This window comes from Oncorhynchus masou, chromosome 18 (assembly GCF_036934945.1).
Source record: "Oncorhynchus masou masou isolate Uvic2021 chromosome 18, UVic_Omas_1.1, whole genome shotgun sequence".
In the NCBI taxonomy this organism is placed as follows: domain Eukaryota; kingdom Metazoa; phylum Chordata; class Actinopteri; order Salmoniformes; family Salmonidae; genus Oncorhynchus; species Oncorhynchus masou.
In genome coordinates, this window is record NC_088229.1 from 42678540 (window position 1) to 42698571 (window position 20032).

The window sequence follows — 20032 nt, forward strand, 5'->3', positions numbered from 1 at the left end:
ACAGACAGACAGAGACCTAGAGTACAACCTGGACCTGCCTCCACAGACAGACAGAGACCTAGAGTACAACCTGGACCTGCCTCCACAGACAGACATAGACCTAGAGTACAACCTGGACCTGCCTCCACAGACAGACAGAGACCTAGAGTACAACCTGGACCTGCCTCCACAGACAGACATAGACCTAGAGTACAACCTGGACCTGCCTCCACAGACAGACAGAGACCTAGAGGGAGAAGAAACCATAGATAAAAAGAGCAAGACTGATGGATACATGCATACACAGACTGTAACAAGGTTATTTCATGTTCATGAATGTAGCATCTTACCTAATGAAACCCATAGCGGGTGGTAACTGTAACAAAAGGCCTACAAGTTCTAAGAGATTACGTTACCCCAGGGAACCCATTGCGGGTGTTGACAACAGAAACACGGTAGCTTTAATCACGTCAGGTGTCACAAAACAAGGTTGATATATTCTCGTCAGGGGAATTTAGCGAGAAGTGTCAGCCTAATTGCATTTGCAACACAGCTCCTTTTGTTGCATTTCCATTTCCGTTTTTTGTGTGTTGCACTTGCATCGTAGAGAGAGAGAGAGCGAGAGAGAGAGACTGTTCTATAAAGCCAAACATCTTACATCAGATTCCATGGGCAGTAAGCTTCAGCAGCTTCCGAATACAGTCAGCTACTGTCTTTCTCCTCTCGCTCTGTCTTTTATCCCTGCCCCCCTCTGTGCAGGCCACACTCGCTCCCCAGTAGTTATTTCACAGGCTGCCAGTTCCAGTCTGCGGGTAGCTGCCCGCCGCGCTGACCACTCGGCAGTGTGGAAATGTCATCCCTCTCATCCCATTCCCAAGGCCGCGTAGAGCCTGAGATACAGCCCACTAGCCTGCTGGGAAAATCCCCACATCTTCTCCACAGGGGAGAGATTACTCTCTCCATCCCTCTCTCTTTCCATCGCTCCATCCCTACATTTAGACCTTCTCTACAGCCCACTTACCTTACCGTAGTGCAGGCCTATGGGAACATGGTAGACATCGTTAGAGAGCCTGAGGGAGAGGGTATGGGTATTAGGCATGCAGGCCTGTTTGCAGGTGTGAATGTGTTCTCTACGTCAGTGCATATGAAACACTGATGTAGAGGAGAGAGGAGAGAGAGAGAGAGGAGAACCCAGGCAGATATCCACACAGAGATTTCTGGGTAAATCGTGGAGATGATACCCTTGTTTTTCTCTCTCCTATCTTGGAATAATACCTTCACCTTCACCCGCTCCCCTATCCCCCCCCCCCCCACTTACTCTCATACACATTTACATAGTTACAGATTAAAGTACAGGGATGTAGAAAATTAGGTGAAATTGACTGTAAGCTACAGGCTGTGAATGAGAAATTGATAAAGTTTTAAACTGGGTGTTGTGTAACTGGCATACAACTGAACAGCACTTTTGAAAGTGATGTCCACTCCGTTGATTTAGTCGACATATGTTAACCGCCGCCTTAACCTGCTACCTTCGTCCTCTTCGCTGATGAAGAGTGAGTATACATCATTTCTCTGAACCTGTTAGTCTAAACCTCCTTCTCCCCCCCCCCCCTGTCTGTCCAGGTATTCTAAACTGGCCGACCCAGCTGACTGGCTGTCCATCAACAACACCAACGGTCAGATCATCACCACGGCAACCCTGGACAGAGAGTCCATCTACGTCAAAAACAACATTTATGAAGCCACCTTCCTCGCGGTTGACAATGGTGAGACCCATTGTCTGTGCTTGTGTGTGTGGGTGTGTGTGTGTGCGTGTGTGTGTGTGTGTGCGTGCGTGTGTGCGTGTGTTCGTGCGTGTGTGTGTGTGTGTGTGTGTGTGTGTGTGTGTGTGCGTGTGTTCGTGTGTGTGTGTGTGTGTGTGTGCGTGTGTGTGTGTGTGTGTGTGTGTGTGTGTGTGTGTGTGCGTGTGTGTGTGGCAGAAAAAGAGAAAGACTGAGAAAAAAGAGAGGAGGTGCAGAGGACAGAGGTGGGCCCAGTGGGGTTGAGCAGACACCAACCAAAAGCTGAATTAGAGCTGAGACTCCTGGTAACAGAGAGCTAGTCATGCTGTATCGACCGGTTCTCTTTTCTTCCCTCGCTTCGCCTCTCTTTCTTTCTCCTCTGCCCATCCACTGCAGTGAGTGTGGCACATCCAGTTTGCTCTGCCACCCAGTTCAAGATTGAGCTTAACTGAGCACAAACTCAATCCCAGCAAACAAACAAATTCTCCTTTTTTTCTCATGCGGAAGCAAACAGAATGCTTTTCCCCTCCCAAAGTGCCTTATCAGTGACGTGCAGTGCATTGGTGTGTTTACCTAAAGTTGGGATGGCTTTGAAGAATGATTGACACTGCCTGTGTGTGTGTGTGTGCGTGTGTGAGTGAGCGTGTTCCCAGTGATTGGCAACGTCAGAGACCGTGATGTGTAACTTCCTGTGTTGTTTTCTGCAGCGGGGTTAGGAAGTGTCCCAGCTAGCACATAACGTTCTGAGAACCATATGTTTCTTAGAACTTGGTGAGAGCTTGGTTGTCCTATGGTTATTTTTGCATACAATCTCCCCACAACATTCTGGCAATAGTGAAGGACACTCAGCTAGCACATAGAATTCTGAGAACCATATGTTTCTTAGGTGGGACTTTCAGTACTTCAGCATAACGTTTCTTACAGGTTTCCTCGTTGTTCTATTTAAAGTCATGTTCTCAGATAGGTCAGAGAATTTTAAGAAACAACGTTCTTTTGTGGGAATTTCAGTACTTCAGCATAACGTTTTCTACAGGTTTCCTTGTGGTTTTATTTAAAGTCATGTTCTCAGATAGGTCAGAGAATTTTAAGAAACAACGTTCTTTTGTGGGAATTTCAGTACTTCAGCTTAACATTTTCTACAGGTTTCCTCATGGTTCTATTTAAAATAATTTTCTCTGAACATTAAGAAACCTTTCCATAACAAGCACAAGAAAACATTAGTAGCATTCAAAGAACGATCTAAGAATATTATTTCGTAACAGATACTTTCCTTTCTCAACGTCAACAAAACTCTCTCTCTCCTCTATCTTGTTAAGTGTGTTCAGGTGTGTTGGCCGCGGCAACTAATTGGCCACACCTGATCTTAATGAGTGCTTGTTTCGTTTGAAATGGGGTCTGTTTGAATAGACTAAAATGAAAAGCTTTTGTATGAGTAAAACAAACAAACAAAAAACATGTCATGCTAGCTCCTTCCTGGTGGCACAGTGGACTCATTCCATGTATAGAGAAGAGAAGATCATAGGTTGCAATCTCACTGACACCATGCCACAATAAAAAAAAGACATGTGTTTGCATGATTAATGTCCATGTGTCCTATCTGTGCTTGTCGTTCAAAACAGTTAACTCAAACTAAGCTAGCAGTGTTATTAAAAAATCTTATTGAAACAGAACATCTCAGAACATGATTTAATTACTGTCAAATAACCTTAAATTTCCGTTCTCAGAACTTTAATAAAACTTCCCAGGAAAACTTTCAGGGAACCGTAGTAAAATGTTCTCAGGACGTCCCCTAAAAATGTGCATTCCAAAAACAGGCATTATTTTATTATTTTCTCTTCCGTTCTCAGAACATTTCCGGTCAGAAAACATATGGCTTCGTTCTCAAAACCTCCAAGGAACCAAATGTGCTAGCTGGGGTGGGATTAGACAGCAAACCCATTAGGGCTGACATACTCCCGTCATTTCCATGCCTCTGTCTCTCTTTCTCTCCTTTTCCTTCTCCTTTTCTATGACTCATTCTCTGTCCCTGTCTCTCTCCTTACACACTTTTTGAAAGCCCTCTGACCCTACGAGTTGCTTGTGACGTGTTTTCCTGCACTCTGCTTCTGTCTTCACCTCTGTCGCTCCCCTCTCATCATGTAGAGGTAACCCAGTTTTGAGGTAACCCTAATTGCTCCTGCAAGTCTCTCTGGATAAGAGCATCTACTAAATTGTGTGTGTGTGTGTGTGTGTGTGTGTGTGTGTGTGTGTGTGTGTGTGTGTGTGTGTGTGTGTGTGTGTGTGTGTGTGTGTGTGTGTGTTCGTTGCAGACTGTGTGGGAGTAGGGGGAGAGTCTGTAGTAATAATGTGAGGGATTATGGTAAAAAGCGCTGGGGGTTGTGGGAGGAAGGGAAGATGAGAGGAGTGGGCAGAAACAGAAAGAGGGGGGATGACAGTATTTGGGAGAGAAACACTGTCAGAGAGAGAGCTACCGTATTATCATGGTTGTCACCACCAAATCACCTACACACGTCTGTTTTAACCCACCTATGTATTTGTTTATTTCCTTATTAAAGAACATAAGGGGCGCTTGCTAGAAGTCCTTTCTTCACGCCTGAAATCTTTTAGCTGACATCAAGAAAAAAACTAATACAAATCCTTTTGAGGAATTTACACAAACATAATTATTTATTTAGCTGGTTAAAACCCCCATAATTCTCCTATCAGCCTCAGCAAGCTGCTTCCACATGTCCCCCATACATGACTGGGATTAACGCACTAAACCACCAGACAGGGGAAGCCTTCCAGTCTCTCTCTCTGTGTGTGTGTGTGTGTGTGTGTGTGTGTGTGTGTGTGTGTGTGTGTGTGTGTGTGTGTGTGTGTGTGTGTGTGTGTGTGTGTGTGTGTGTGTGTGTGTGTGTGTGTGTGTGTGTGTGTGTGTCTGTGTGTGTGTGTGTCTGTGTGTGTGTGTGTCTGTGTCTGTGTGTGTCTGTGTGTGTCTGTGCGCGTACATGTGTGTATGCGTGTGCTTAGGCTATGTGGTGTGTGTCTTACCACTCTTCTCTCACAAGTAGCCTCTTTGTTCCAGGCAGAAAAGGTAGGGAGTAGAGATTGAAACAGTAGGACTATGCAGTGGAGTGAAATTAGGGACACAGTACCCATAAATGCTGTGGGCAGTTGCTGGAGGTTTTAGCCATGTAGTCATATGAGCAGTGAAGGTAGAAGGGGTCACACACAGACTCGTCTAGGAGGAACTCATCTCCCGGACTTGAGAACATGGAATGAGAACATACAATATGGTCCGTCTGTCACTCGGTAAACCACAGAGAACAGATTGTCAGGCAGCTACCAGTTTTTATTTACACACCTCTGTTTGTTGTGGATATGGTCGTCATAGGAGTATGGGAGACGGGTACTGGTACAACAGAAAACATTGAAATGATAGTCTCCCCTCCGTGGTAAATGTAATCCCTCCTTCGACCACTGCGCCTGTCAGTGAGCCAGCTTCCCACTGTTGCTGCTAAATGTCAAAGGTTATGAACTCGTAAATGATGTATATGATCATGACTGCAGGAAACAAGGTACGCCAATATCCCAATCCGCAACCCACACTTTTATTTGACTGGGTTTCTCGGCTTCAGGTGTTTCTGTCCTGTTCAATCTGTCCTTCTCTGCTGCCCCTCTCCCTCTCTCCACCTCTTTCCCGCTCCTATCTGGTTCTCTTTATTTCCCTCTCCCTCTCTCCACCTCTTTCCCGCTCCTATCTGGTTCTCTTTATTTCCCTCTCCCTCTCTCCACCTCTTTCCCGCTCCTATCTAGTTCTCTTTATTTCCCTCTCCCTCTCTCCACCTCTTTCCCGCTCCTATCTAGTTCTCTTTATTTCCCCCTCTCCCTCTCTCCACCTCTTTCCCGCTCCTATCTGGTTCTCTTTATTTCCCTCTCCCTCTCTCCACCTCTTCCCCACTCCTATCTGGTTCTCTTTATTTCCCTCTCCCTCTCTCCACCTCTTCCCCACTCCTATCTGGTTCTCTTTATTTCCCTCTCCCTCTCTCCACCTCTTTCCCGCTCCTATCTGGTTCTCTTTATTTCCCTCTCCCTCTCTCCACCTCTTTCCCGCTCCTATCTGGTTCTCTTTATTTCCCTCTCCCTCTCTCCACCTCTTTCCCGCTCCTATCTAGTTCTCTTTATTTCCCTCTCCCTCTCTCCACCTCTTTCCCGCTCCTATCTGGTTCTCTTTATTTCCCTCTCCCTCTCTCCACCTCTTTCCCGCTCCTATCTGGTTCTCTTTATTTCCCTCTCCCTCTCTCCACCTCTTCCCCACTCCTATCTGGTTCTCTTTATTTCCCCCTCTCCCTACCTCCACCTCTTTCCCGCTCCTATCTAGTTCTCTTTATTTCCCTCTCCCTCTCTCCACCTCTTTCCCGCTCCTATCTGGTTCTCTTTATTTCCCTCTCAATCTCTCCACCTCTTTCCCACCCCTATCTAGGTTCTCTTTATTTCCCTCTCCCTCTCTCCACCTCTTTCCCACTTCTATCTAGTTCTCTTTATTTCCCTCTCCCTACCTCCACCTCTTTCCCGCTCCTATCTGGTTCTCTTTATTTCCCTCTCCCTACCTCCACCTCTTTCCCGCTCCTATCTAGGTTCTCTTTATTTCCCTCTCCCTCTCTCTACCTCTTTCCCGCTCCTATCTAGGTTCTCTTTATTTCCCTCTCCCTCTCTCCACCTCTTTCCCACTCCTATCTGGTTCTCTTTATTTCCCTCTCCCTCTCTCCACCTCTTTCCCGCTCCTAGCTAGGTTCTCTTTATTTCCCTCTCCCTCTCTCCACCTCTTTCCCACTCCTATCTGGTTCTCTTTATTTCCCTCTCCCTCTCTCCACCTCTTTCCCGCTCCTATCTGGTTCTCTTTATTTCCCTCTCCCTCTCTCCACCTCTTTCCCGCTCCTATCTAGGTTCTCTTTATTTCCCTCTCCCTCTCTCCACCTCTTTCCCGCTCCTATCTGGTTCTCTTTATTTCCCTCTCCCTCTCTCCACTTCTTTCCCACACCTATCTGGTTATCTTTATTTCCCTCTCCCTCTCTCTTTCCCACTCCTATCTGGTTCTCTTTATTTCCCTCTCCACCTCTTTCCCACTCCTATCTGGTTCTCTTTATTTCCCTCTCCCTCTCTCCACCTCTTTCCCGCTCCTAGCTAGTTCTCTTTATTTCCCCCTCTCCCTCTCTCCACCTCTTTCCCGCTCCTATCTGGTTCTCTTTATTTCCCTCTCTTTCACTCTCCACCTCTTCTGCCCTCAATGTCAAATGTCTTGCACCGTTGCCGAGTTTAATCGCCAGATCTGTGAGCTTTACATAAATCTTTTTTTTTTTTTTTTATTTTAATCTTCTTAATTGGGATTAGGTCTAGACCAGGCCTGGGCAACTCCAGTCCTCTGGGGCCTGATTGGTGTTACACTTTTCTCCTATCACTAGCAATCACACCTGATTTAAACAAATTGCATTTTTAACTGAAGATCATGATTAGTTGATTATTGGTGTGTTAGCTGGGGCTGGGGCAAAAGTATGACGCCAATCAGGCCCCCGAGGACTGGAGTTGCCCAGGTCTGGTCTAGATCTATTCCCAATTAAGTTTTCTTACAGTTCATGCTTGAAAACCCACAAATGTCACTAAGTTAAAGCAGTTCTGCATGCAAGAGTGGGACATAATTCCAACAACTACAAGAAGCATTTGGTTGAAGTCATTGCAGATAAAGGTGGCACAACCAGTTATTGAGTGTAAGGGGGCAATTACTTTTTCACACATGGGAATTGGGTGTTGCCTACAGTGTCTTCGGAAAGTATTCTGACCCCTTGACTTTTTCCAGATTTTTTTTACGTTACAGCCTTGTTTTAAAAAATATATATATATACAAATTTAAGTCCTCAGCAATCTACACACAATACTCAATAATGACAAAGCGAAAACACGTTGTTCGAAATGTTTAAAAATGTATTTGAAATAAGAAACGGAAATACCTTATTTACATAAGTATTCAGACCCTTTGCTATGAGACTCGAAGTTGAGTCCAGGTGGATCCTGTTTCCATTGATCATCCTTGATGTTTCTACAATTTGATTGGACTCCACTTGTGGTAAATTCAATTGATTGGACATGATTTGGAAAGGCGCACACCTGTCTACAGCCTACAGTCCCACAGTTGACAGTGCAGCTCAGGGCAAAAGCCAAGCCATGAGGTGGAAGAAATTGTCCGTAGAGCTACGAGACAGGATTGTGTCGAGTAAACAGATCTGGGGAAGGGTACAAAAAGGTTTTAGCAGCATTGAAGGTCCCTAAAGAACACAGTGGACTCCATCATTCTTAAATGGAAGAAGTTTGGAACCAACCAGACTCTTCCAAGAGCTGGCCGCCCGGCCAAACTGAGCAATCGGGGGAGAAGGGCCTTGGTCAGGGAGGTGACCAAGAACCCGATGGTCACACTGACAGAGGTCTAGAGAACCTTACAGAAGGACAACCATCACTGCAGCACTCCAGCAATCAGGCCTTTATGGTAGAGTGGCCAGACTGAAGCCACTCTTTAGTAATGACAGCCCACTTAGAGTTAGCAAAAAAGGCACCTAAAGGACTCTCAGACCATGAGAAACAAGATTCTCTGGTCTGATGAAACCTTCATCTTCCAACAGGACCACGACCCTAAGCACACAGCCAAGACAACACAGGAGTGGCTTCGGGACAAGTCTACGAATGTCCTTGAGTGGCCCAGCCAGAGCCCGGACTTGAATTCCATCGAACATCTCTGGTGAGACCTGAAAATAGCTGTGCAGTGACACTCCCCATCCAATCTGACAGAGCTTGAGATGATCTTCAGAGAAGAATGGGAGAAACTCCCCAAATACAGGTGGGCCAGGCTTGTAGCGTCATACCCAAGACGACTCAAGGCTGTAATCACTGCCAAAGGTGCTTCAACAAAGTACTGAGTAAATGGTCTGAATACTTATGTTAATTTGATATTTCAGTTATATTTTTTTATGAATTTGCAAAACTTTCTAAATATCTGTTTTTGCTTTGTCATTATGCGGTATTTTGTGTAGATTGACGAGGGGGAAAAAAATATTTAATCAATTTTAGAATAAGGCTGTTACATAACAAAATGTCGAAAAAGTCAAGGGGTCTGAATGCTTTCCGAAGGCACTGTAAGTTTTTATTAAATTAATAAATAAAATTAAGTATCCTTTTTTTTGTTACTTATAAACTCAGGTTTCTTTTATTTAATATTAGTTTTAGGTTGATGATCTGATAATATTCAGTATCAAAAATCGAGATGATCAGAAAGGGGGCAAATAGTTTTTCACGGCACTGTGACAGCGGGGGGGGGGTCGGGGGGGTCGGGGGTTAGGGGAGCAGCTGAAGGTATTATTCCAAGAGAGGAGGGAGAAGAATAAGGATATCATCTCCACGATTTACCCAGGAATCCCTGTGTAGATATCTGCCTGGGTTCTTCTCTCTCTCTCTCTCTCTCTCTCTCTCTCTCTCTCTCTCTCTCTCTCTCTCTCTCTCTCTCTCTCTCTCTCATATATTACAGGAGATACATCTTGCTATCTAGTTATCTCTCTCATTTCGGTCTTTCTCTCCATCTCATCCACGCAGTCTCCCTTTATTTGCTTTCTCACAATCTCCACTTCCTCTTTCTTTTTCTCTACTTTTGTCAATTCATCTTTCTACCCCATCTCTCTCTCTCTCTCTCTCTCGCTCTCGCTCTCTCTCCCCCTCACTCCAAGTCATTGTTCTGTTTGGGTATTGTTTGAAAAGGGCTGTGAGTGCTCTTATCAGTGTGTGTGTATGGCTTTGCGGTCATGTGTGGCCGTGAGTGTTTGCTTAACAATAATAATAACTCTTCCCTTACCTCATCTCCCCCTATCCTCTTCCTCACCTTTTCTCCACTCCCCCTCTCCTACCTCTTCTTCTTCACTCTCTCCTCCCTCCTCTCCTGTCCCCCTCCCAGGCTCTCCCATGGCCAGTGGTACAGGGACCCTGCAGATCTATCTGATAGATGTGAATGACAACGCTCCGTCTCTGTTGCCCCGCGAGTCTCAGATTTGTGAGCGCATCAACCGTAACGCCGGCATCAACATCACGGCTGCAGACACAGACACGGACCCCAACGTAGGCCCTTTCGTCTTCGAGCTGCCCACGTTCCCTGCTAGCATACGACGCAACTGGACAGTGTCACGTCTCAACGGTGAGGGGATGGAACTTACAGGGGTAGATGGGGGTTGGCCGATGTTTGGCTGAATACCCTGGGCTCAAGGTGGTTTTAGTCATCAACAAAGTTAATGACAGAAATATGATGGCAAGTTTCTTTGACAAGTAATATACACATATTTTACTTTTGCACGTCTAAAACCGAATGACCACTGCGGCACATGCTGCCGCTGTTTTCAACAGATTCATTTATACTATATACGAACGAACGAGTGCACCAGGGAGAATGGTCGTCACTAGTTACCACACCTACAAAGTCATAAAACCCACCTATTTCGACAGTTTATCTTCTTAAAATGTGATTTTAAAATCTATTCTTAACATTAACCACACTGCTAACCTTATGCCTAACCCTAACCTTAAATTAAGACCAAGAAGCAAATTTTGTATGGTCAATTTTGACTTTGTGGCTGCGGTTACTAGTGGAAACCAGGGAGAACACGACAAGCATTCAGTGAAAACACATTATCTACACTAACTGGGGATAGCTAGCTAACATAATGTCACAAAGCATGATGCGCTAGCCATGTAACATTTATTCTGAAATAACTTCATATTTCCGGGATGGAGCCGAGAGCAGAAGTTCTGACTGAACGGACACCTCAGGACGGTCCATTTATTTTGTGCAGTTATAATTTATGCTATGAAAATCCTGTGATTTCATTGGGTCAGTTCCCCCTCATAGCAAATAGCTAGCGAAATAAGCCAAGCAATGTTCACAAGTCCTATGAGCCCACAGAGGCAGAGCTGCTAGTGCTGGCAGTCACTGAGGGGCAGTGACTGCCAGCAAGTAATTGAACAGCTTGTTTTGAATATGTATGTATTTTTATGTATTTTTTTGTACATCATTTGGGGTCTTTTTAAGCTACAATATGAGGTCCTAAACCTAACATGAACATGCGTCCTTGTAGCTGTGTGAGAAATAATCCAAATGATTGCTTTGTGGTAAATTGTTCTATTCTGGCCAGGGGCAATCAATCATATATATACCCATACAAATAACGATTACATTTTGTCAGTGTTATGCATAATATGCATAGTACATTCGTGTGATTAGTCAATGATGAAAATTGCCTTCCTTAGTTGGATTGGCCCTCGTTTAGGCCCCCAATTGAAGTGTTTTCTTCCCAGGCATTATGCAAGGCATTATCACTGGGATATGAGGTTACACCAGGGCCTGAACCTGTGTTAAAAGTTTTAAAGGTGAACAGTCAAAATCATTTGATAATATTTGAAGGAAACCAGTAAAAAGTCAACTCAGCAAAAAAAAGAAACGTCCTCTCACTGTCAACTGCGTTTATTTTCAGCAAACATGTAACGTGTAAATATTTGGATGAACACAACAAGATTCAACAACTGAGACATAAATTGAACAAGTTCCACAGACATGTGACTAACAGAAATTGAATAATGTGTCCCTGAACAAAGAGGGGGTCAAAATCAAAAGTAACAGTCAGTATCTGGTGTGGCCACCAGCTGCATTAAGTACTGCAGTGCATCTCCTCCTCGTGGACTGCACCAGATTTGCCAGTTCTTGTTGTGAGATGTTACCCCACTCTTCCACCAAGGCACCTGCAAGTTCCCAGACATTTCTGGGGGGAATGGCCCTAGCCCTCACCTTCTGATCCAACAGGTCCCAGATGTGCTCAATTGAGATCCGGGCTTTTTGCTGGCCATGGCAGAACACTGACATTCCTGTCTTGCAGGAAATCATACACAGAACGATCAGTATGGCTGGTGGCATTGTCATGTCAGGATGAGCCTGCAGGAAGGGTACCACATGAGGGAGGAGGATGTCTTCCCTGTAACGCACAGCGTTAACATTGCCTGCAATGACAACAAGCTCAGTCTGATGATGCTGTGACACACCGCCCCAGACCCTCCACCTCCAAATTGATCCCTCTCCAGAGTACAGGCCTCGGTGTAAGGCTCATTCCTTTGACGATAAACGTGAATCCGAGCATCACCCCTGGTGAGACAAATCCGTGACTCATCAGAGAAGAGCACTTTCTGCCAGTCCTGTCTGGTCCAGTGACGGTGGGTTTGTGCCCATAGGCAATGTTGTTGCCGGTGATGTCTGGTGAGGACCTGCCTTATAACAGGCCTACAAGCCCTCAGTCCAGCCTCTCCCAGCCTATTGCAGACAGTCTGAGCACTGATGGAGGGATTGTGGCTTCCTGGTGTAACTCGGGCAGTTGTTGTTGCCATCCTGTACCTGTCCCGCAGGTGTGATGTTCGGATGTACTGATCCTGTGCAAGTGTTGTTACATGTGATCTGCCACTGTGAGGACGATCAGCTGTCCGTCCTGTCTCCCTGCAGCGCTGTCTTAGGCGTCTCACAGTATTGCCCTGGCCACATTTGCGGTCCTCATGCCTCCTTGCAGCATGCCTAAGGCACGTTCACGCAGATGAGCAGGGACCCTGGGCATCTTTCCTTTGGTATTTTTCAGAGTCAGTAGAAAGGCCTCTTTAGTGTCCTAAGTTTTCAGAACTGTGACCTTAATTGCCTACCGTCTGTAAGCTGTTAGTGTCTTAACGACTTCCACAGGTGCATGTTCATTAATTGTTTATGGTTCATTGAACAAGCATGGGAAACAGTGTTTCAACCCTTTACAATGTAGATCTGTGAAGTTATATGGATTTCTAACAAATGATCTTTGAAAGACATGGTCCTGAAAAAGGGACGTTTCTTTTTTTGCTGAGTTTATGATGACCAAAGTATTAAAAATGACTGTTGCTTCTACATTGATAAAGTTTGATCAAAAAGTTACTGGTCCCCATGTCAAAAACGTGGATTCATTATTAAACTCTTAGTTTAATACACCAATGATAACATTATATTATCTTACTTCATTTAAATAAGTACCGCCTTGTAACTAACATTGGAGAAGACGTGTTTGCAGAGGGAAATTGTTTATATAGCTTGATTGCTACTCTACTGGAGCCAACATTTGACTGTAGGGTGTCAGCAAATATAATTAAAAGTTTACCCTATTAATCTATGGCAAAGATAAGTACTGTATATGTTTCCCCTTTCATCTGTGTCTGATGTTAGCTAGTTCCTGGCTAGCTAGTTCTTCAGCCAGGATGGAACAAAAGGGGGGAAGGGTCGTTCCAAACTCAGATATCATTGATATGCAATTTCAATGTTGTTTTAGTTGCTTTGTGTATCGCCAAATTAGCTTGAGATGATTTTACTACAATACTGCTCACTACATTTCAAAGAGCTGTCAATCAAGGTGAGCTCATGAATATAAGCTCCTCGCCAACAGATCCTGTCTTTTCAAACTTCCTGGTAGTCAAATGGGACAAAGTACTTTTTAGAGCGAAAAAGTATGAAGTGTTGAACTCTTGTCCCTGTGCTCAATTTACCTCAAACCCGGACTAGCTATGTTTCTAAAACTGTTATGTTTGCATGAATCCTTTTTGTTTCTGTTGTGTATTTCCAGGGATACACAACATCCTGAAATATATGTTGACATCTTTGTTAGAAAGAACACTATATTTCCCTGTAAGAAATGCCTCTCCCCTATAGATGTCTCTATCAGGGGTAGTAACCTCTGCCTGTCTGTTCTCTCTCCCCCTCCCCAGGTGACTATGCCCGGTTGAGTTTACGGACCCAGTATCTGGAGCCGGGCGTGTATGAGGTGCCTTTGATTGTGACCGATTCGGGGAACCCTCCCCTCTCCAATAGGTCCATTATCAAGGTCAAGGTGTGTCCATGTGATGAGAACGGAGATTGCACCCTTGTCGGGGCTGTGGCTGCCGCTGGACTTGGGACTGGAGCCATCATAGCCATTCTCATCTGTATCATCATACTGCTCAGTGAGTATGGTGGACTGGACATCTTAGACACATATGTAGGAACTTAATTTCAGCCAGATTGCTACAGCAGGAAATCCTGCATCAACAGGAAAGGTGAATTGTTATGTAGATTATAATTAATGGACATTTTGTAGTGGTTGATACATGTATCTTTAGGGAAAACCTAGTCTGAAATGTAAGTGGAAATGGCAAACTTCAGAAGCTTTTTTTACATCTGTGCACACAAACGATTTATCTTGTACTCAGAAACACGTCTAAAACACACACACACTCCTGCCCTACCTCCAGACGCATCACTCTGATTCGCTCAGAGCCACCACTTTCTCATGAACAACCAATCGTGTTCACCGCTATCAGAGAGAATAGGAAGAAACGTAACTTCCGTCCCCCTCCCATTCCCCCTGTAGCTACCACCTCCTCCATACATACTGTACATCAGATCCCTCTGACCAGATGTAATATTAAACCGCCTTTCTTACCAGATGCTGAAATGGGTTGTTGCTCTTTCACACACTGTGCCGTTTGGCCCTTACATTCATCAAACATTTATCGTGCAGTTAACACAATAACATAAAGGCGGTATTATAGATGAATTCTTAGCTGGCTATCAGAATGTGCTGTCTCTGAGTTGGTGACCCTATGGGGTAGCTTGCTATTGAGCAGGCAAGCTATGTACATGCATTGGACAGACAAAGTGTAGTGTAGGGTATGATATGATATGCGACTGAAATTTTGCGGGTGAGGAGAGTGCTGGGCATGAAGCGCTGGTCATCTTGTTGTTATGACAGGCATTATCTGAATTAGGCCCACAAAATTATACCTACAGAGGAGCGGCATTTATAAAGGAACTATGAATGTCTTTGAACTTCAGAGAGTTGGCTTAACCAATGTTGGGACCGGAGCTAGCCTGTGATCAAGCTTGTATGTGCAGAGCGACACCAGATTTAAAATGAAAAACGCATCTTACCTTTTTTAGTTAATAAATCCAATGTGAAGCGTGATAACTAAAGTATCCTTAACTAGCATTGAAAAAGTGAATCCATTGTTCTCAAATTAAAAATCTTTCTCCCTAATTTCTGAATCACGTCTGTAACATCTGAAGCTACAGTAGACTTTGCATGCTACGGAGGGAGGGGCAGGAGGCCAACACTCATATACACTGGCAAAAAAATTGCAGCTGGCAGGCAGACACTGGAATACATTTCTTTGTTACACCTTTTGTGGAACTGGAAAAAGAAACCATGGAAATTAAAACAACATTATTAACCGGTTCCCATGCAATTAAAAATAACGGTTCTGCTCCTGAACAGTATAGATCACTTTTGTTCTCAATTCTGGTTCTATTCCTCTAAAAATGTCATTCTTTTCCGGTTCTCGGTCTTTTCTATGGAGGTACAGTCCTATCCTCCACAAATATGTAGAGCTTTTTCTGTGGTATTGTATTTTGCAGTAAGCCAATAATGTATGTTGTTTAAGGTGTTTTTGCAGTATTATTGTGTTATTTAAGGTGTGTTGTGTGTGTTGCAGGTATGGTGCTAGTGTTTGTATTGTGGATGAAGCGCAGAGAGAAGGAGAGACAGACCAAACAGCTGCTGATTGACCCGGAGGACGATGTCAGAGATAACATCCTGAAATACGATGAGGAGGGAGGGGGAGAGGAGGACCAGGTACACACACACACACACACACACACACACACACACACACACACACACACACACACACACACACACACACACACACACACACACACACACACACACACACACACACACACACACACACACACACACACACACACACACACACACACACACACACACACACACACACACACACACACACAGAGAGAGAGAGAGAGAAACACACTCAGACAGAAAGACAGACAGACACACACACTAACAGAGATACAGACCTATAAACAACTACATACATACGTGTATGTGTATATATACAGCATATATCACATACACCCACAAACACTGACAGCCAGTCAGGTCTGTCTTGAGGTTGACTGTCTTATCTGTGTGTGTCTCTGGGCAGGACTATGACCTGAGTCAGCTGCAGCAGCCTGACTCCTTGGAGCACATCATCAGTAAGCCCCCGGGGGTACGGAGGGTGGACGAGCGCCCCATCATCCCTGAGTCCCAGTACCCCATTCGACCGGTGGTCCCCCACCCTGGGGACATCGGGGACTTCATCAATGAGGTGAGGGGGGCAACCAGGGGTCATAGTTTTGTCTATTCCTTCATCAAGATATCATTTAGTCCGTTGGGACTTTTCTACTTGAGGTCTGACACAAACACACACACACAATTCCACGCACAAGGTACTCCAAACACGACACAAGGTAGAATGACAAACTTACACTACAAGACTACACAAACACAGAACATAAGACATTCAGATCAGTAAATAAGATGGAGGTGTATGTACGTACTATGTACTGTTATTTCGAAGTATGTTGATGTACCTTCTGTTCTAGGTACATGTGTGAGACGTGAGGGTAATATTGCATAAATGTAGGCATTTTCTGGATGTTGTTTATTCACAGGTTTCAATGCTCTTAACTTTGGCAACAGTGGAGATGGAGATTACCTGACAGCTGTTATCACACAAACACACACACACAGACACACACACACACAAACACACGCACATAGTGTACTCGCACACACACATGCACACGCTCACTTGCGTGTACGTAACCCCAATCTCAACACACTCGTGCAAGAAGGCTTTGATTGACAGGCGCCGTGACAACACGTTCACACTTGAGAGGTGTTGGCAGCTGTTCAGCTTTGATCCATCCTGACTACACACACACACACACACACACACACTGATCTCGCTCCAGCAGTCTGGCAAAACACAAACACATTGTGGCTCGGCTGCCCACTGTATCCTCCTTGGGGATTCTACATCCCTGCCAATGACATCACTCTGTCACTCACAATATATTGCCTGAATGCCAATACTTACAATTTTCTCTATGGTGCTTTCTTAGCTGTTATCCTACAAAAAGCCTACTCTTCTCTGTCTCTATATAGTACTGTACATCATCCAATCATGTTGGCCTGTACGCCAATACTTACTCTCTTCTCCCTCCCTCCAGGGTCTGCGGGCGGCAGACAATGACCCCACGGCCCCTCCCTATGACTCCCTCCTGGTGTTTGACTACGAGGGCAGCGGCTCTACGGTCGGCTCCGTCAGCTCCCTCAACTCCTCCAGCACAGGGGACCAGGACTACGACTACCTCAACGACTGGGGCCCCCGCTTCAAGAAGCTAGCCGACATGTACGGGGGAGGGGACGACGAATAGGGCCACAGGGGGGCCTCGTTAAAGATCCACACACCCAGCTGGACCCCCCCTCCGCTGGTCTGCCATGCTCTCTCTGTCTCTCCAACCTTGGAGACACGCACACACACACACACACCACACACACCAACGCACACCACACACACCAACACACACAACAATATACACCACACACGGCAGTACACATTACACACGACAATACACACCACACCCGACAATGCACACCACACACACACACAAACCAACTGAACTGACCTAGCAACTGACCAATCAATCAAGCAACCGCCATAGTGAACTGTGCAGTGAGGCAGCTTTGTCCTTCTGTACTGTATTGTACTGTACTGAGCCCTCTCCTGCTCCAAGGTGTGTGGGGGGGAAGGGGGTAGATTTTTGGGGTTGGCTACTTTTGTTTTATGTTATTTAGAAATGTTTTGATTATCTCATGGTGTCCTCACTGTCCTTAAATGCAAGCTATTTCCTGGTGTTTGGAGGCCATTGGCTTTCTATTTCCCCATCAGCCCCCAGCCTGTCCCTTTGCAGATAGATTGAGGTGCATATTGCGTGACGGGGAAGAAAAGAACAAAGAAACACAAAGTCAACTCCTTCCTCTGCGTGGAAGGCCCTGGTTTAATCTCTCTGAACTTGAATTCCATAGAACAGAAGCACTGTTGTTTCAGAAGTGCCTTCAGTGGTGCGTATTTTTTGCTGACTCCCGCTAACTCAGGATTGGTGGCCATTTTCTGGGCTAACGTGCACCCCGTCCTCCCCCTGTCCCCTAATTACCCCTCACATTTCAATTGTGACATTCCCGTCCCTTTTCCTGTGTCATGTCCATCACCCTGCAATGGAACACAGGCAGATTGCAGTATAAGTTGCAGAGGGGATTTGCCTTTGGGGGTGAGGGGGTATCTTTGGTGTGAATTTCGGAGAGGGAGTGCTCTGTACAAAGACAGACAGTATATCTCCTTAGGTGAAGGACAAATCTTTCCTTTACAATCTGGTACATCTGAGCTTCTAATGCACAGCCATCGCCTGTGTGACAATAGGAATCATCCCACTGACACAGAATGGGACTGTGTCGTTAGACAACATGTATTTACTGTATTCGAACAGTGTGTGCCCTCTGAGAGCAGTTGAGTTTGGATGGTTTTGTGACTTTGTGGTTTTGATTTCGGATTACTTTGCACTTTTAACTTAGTGAGGCTGTGTGAGCTAGGGATAGAGGGATGACGAGTCATTTTTAACGTGAAAGAAATGTATCCATAGGAGGGTTGTTTTTGTTTTCCTAGTCTCTATTCTTAGATGAAGGAAATGGGTGGGTTGCATGGTTCTGTCCCCCGTTTCCAAATGTTGTCAACTTGGCACTAGTTGTCTTGTGGTCTTGTTGGTCAATGTGTTGAGGAAAACTATATAAACTGTAAAAATATGAGAAAAAGGGTGTAAAAGTAGATATTTTTTAAAGTATTAGTATAAACCGTTTGTGCTCCATTTCTGCTGGCATTGCTGGCAGAAAAGACAAATTGTGAGACCCAAAGTTTCAAGCTTCGACTTTAGTTTTTTTTTCGTGTGCTGATTCACTGTTGTGTCTTGACACACTTTTGATATACCATCTCTGGTGCTGGTCCCCGTCGCAGCAACAGAGAGAGCGAGAGAGAGCTGAGATTCTGTCGGGGACTTAGCAAGCACCACAATCTGTCTCTCCTCAGACACTTTCATTCATTTGAAATGCAAGAGGTTTTGAAAACATGTAGGAGAAAATGTGTCTGTTGCAAACTTTTTGGGGAAAGAGCGATGGAGAAGAACTGCACTTTACCAAAACAGGGTTTAATAGTGCTAAACATTTCACTTTTTAGAGAAGAAGGTGCATATGAGGAACATACATTTTATTGTCTTTTGTGAAAACACCCCTACCCAACATTCCTATGATATACAGTACATTTCCCCCGGTTATACAAGTTGTTTCTCACTCACACACAGGCAAAAGTCCTTTTGTAAATGAGCTTTCACATAGTGTTCCCATGTTCCCAGTTGAGGAGATGCTGAAGAAATCAACACAGCTTCTCTCACACTGCCCATTCACACCGTCCACTCATTCTCTCAGCGGTTTAACCGAGTCCATCGGAATGTTTTGCTCTTTCAAAAATGTCAGCTGAGTTCAATATAATTTCAGCTGAGATGTACACTTGAGAGAAATGTGGTTTCTATATGTAGAGATACTTCTCTCTCCCTAAGCTCTTTCTCTCTAATGGTGGATTTGATTGAAATTGGGCAGGGTTATATATTTAATTCATCCTCCAGTTACCCTTCGTAATAAAGAGGATGATGGATCCTTCCAGGTAGTCTCCTTGACAGAGAGCGAGAGAGAGAGAGAGAGAGAGCCTTTAAACTCCTAGATAAGATATGAGGAGAGAAGAGGACTCTCAGCGTCCCATGCACTTCCTCCCAGCATTCCCTTCTCTATCAGGTCTTTACACACTACATCCAGCATCTCTTCGTCACATCTTCCTCTGGAGAAAAAAGATATGTACAGTATGCCTTACAGAGAGGGGAGGGGAGGGGAATGGAGGGAGGGGGGAGGGGGGGATAGGGGCAGAGAGGTGGGAGGAAGCTAAATGATAGGAAGGGCACTGAAAGGGGGCGTAGGACATATATGGGCTGTTGAATAACAGTGAGTTGGACCCCAAACCCACCTGATGTAGAGTGACAGGGCATCAGTGTGTATGAACTTTGACCCTCTGGTCCTGCTGTGTACCGACAATGCCTTTGGATGGTGACATACACAGAAACAGGAAGCGGTATTTAGGTTTTCCACCTTACCAGTCGCCATCGCGAAGTAGGATTAGTGCTCCTCTCTTCACTAAAGCTTAGCTCAATGCACTCACGCACGCACGCACAC

At 45.0% G+C, this 20032-nt stretch overlaps 1 protein-coding gene across 1 annotated transcript in view; it reads left to right on the forward strand.

Annotated features, from left to right (window-relative positions):
- Window positions 1–19681, forward strand: part of LOC135504639 (cadherin-4-like) — a 362186-nt gene extending 342505 nt beyond the window's left edge. The window contains exons 12-17 of the mRNA XM_064923378.1: window positions 1603–1745; window positions 9733–9969; window positions 13584–13817; window positions 15345–15484; window positions 15861–16025; window positions 16933–19681. Of these exons, the coding sequence (XP_064779450.1) occupies window positions 1603–1745; window positions 9733–9969; window positions 13584–13817; window positions 15345–15484; window positions 15861–16025; window positions 16933–17139 (1126 nt within the window). The 3' untranslated portion in view covers window positions 17140–19681. The remainder of the gene's footprint in view (window positions 1–1602; window positions 1746–9732; window positions 9970–13583; window positions 13818–15344; window positions 15485–15860; window positions 16026–16932) is intronic.
- The last annotated feature ends 351 nt before the right edge of the window (window positions 19682–20032 follow it).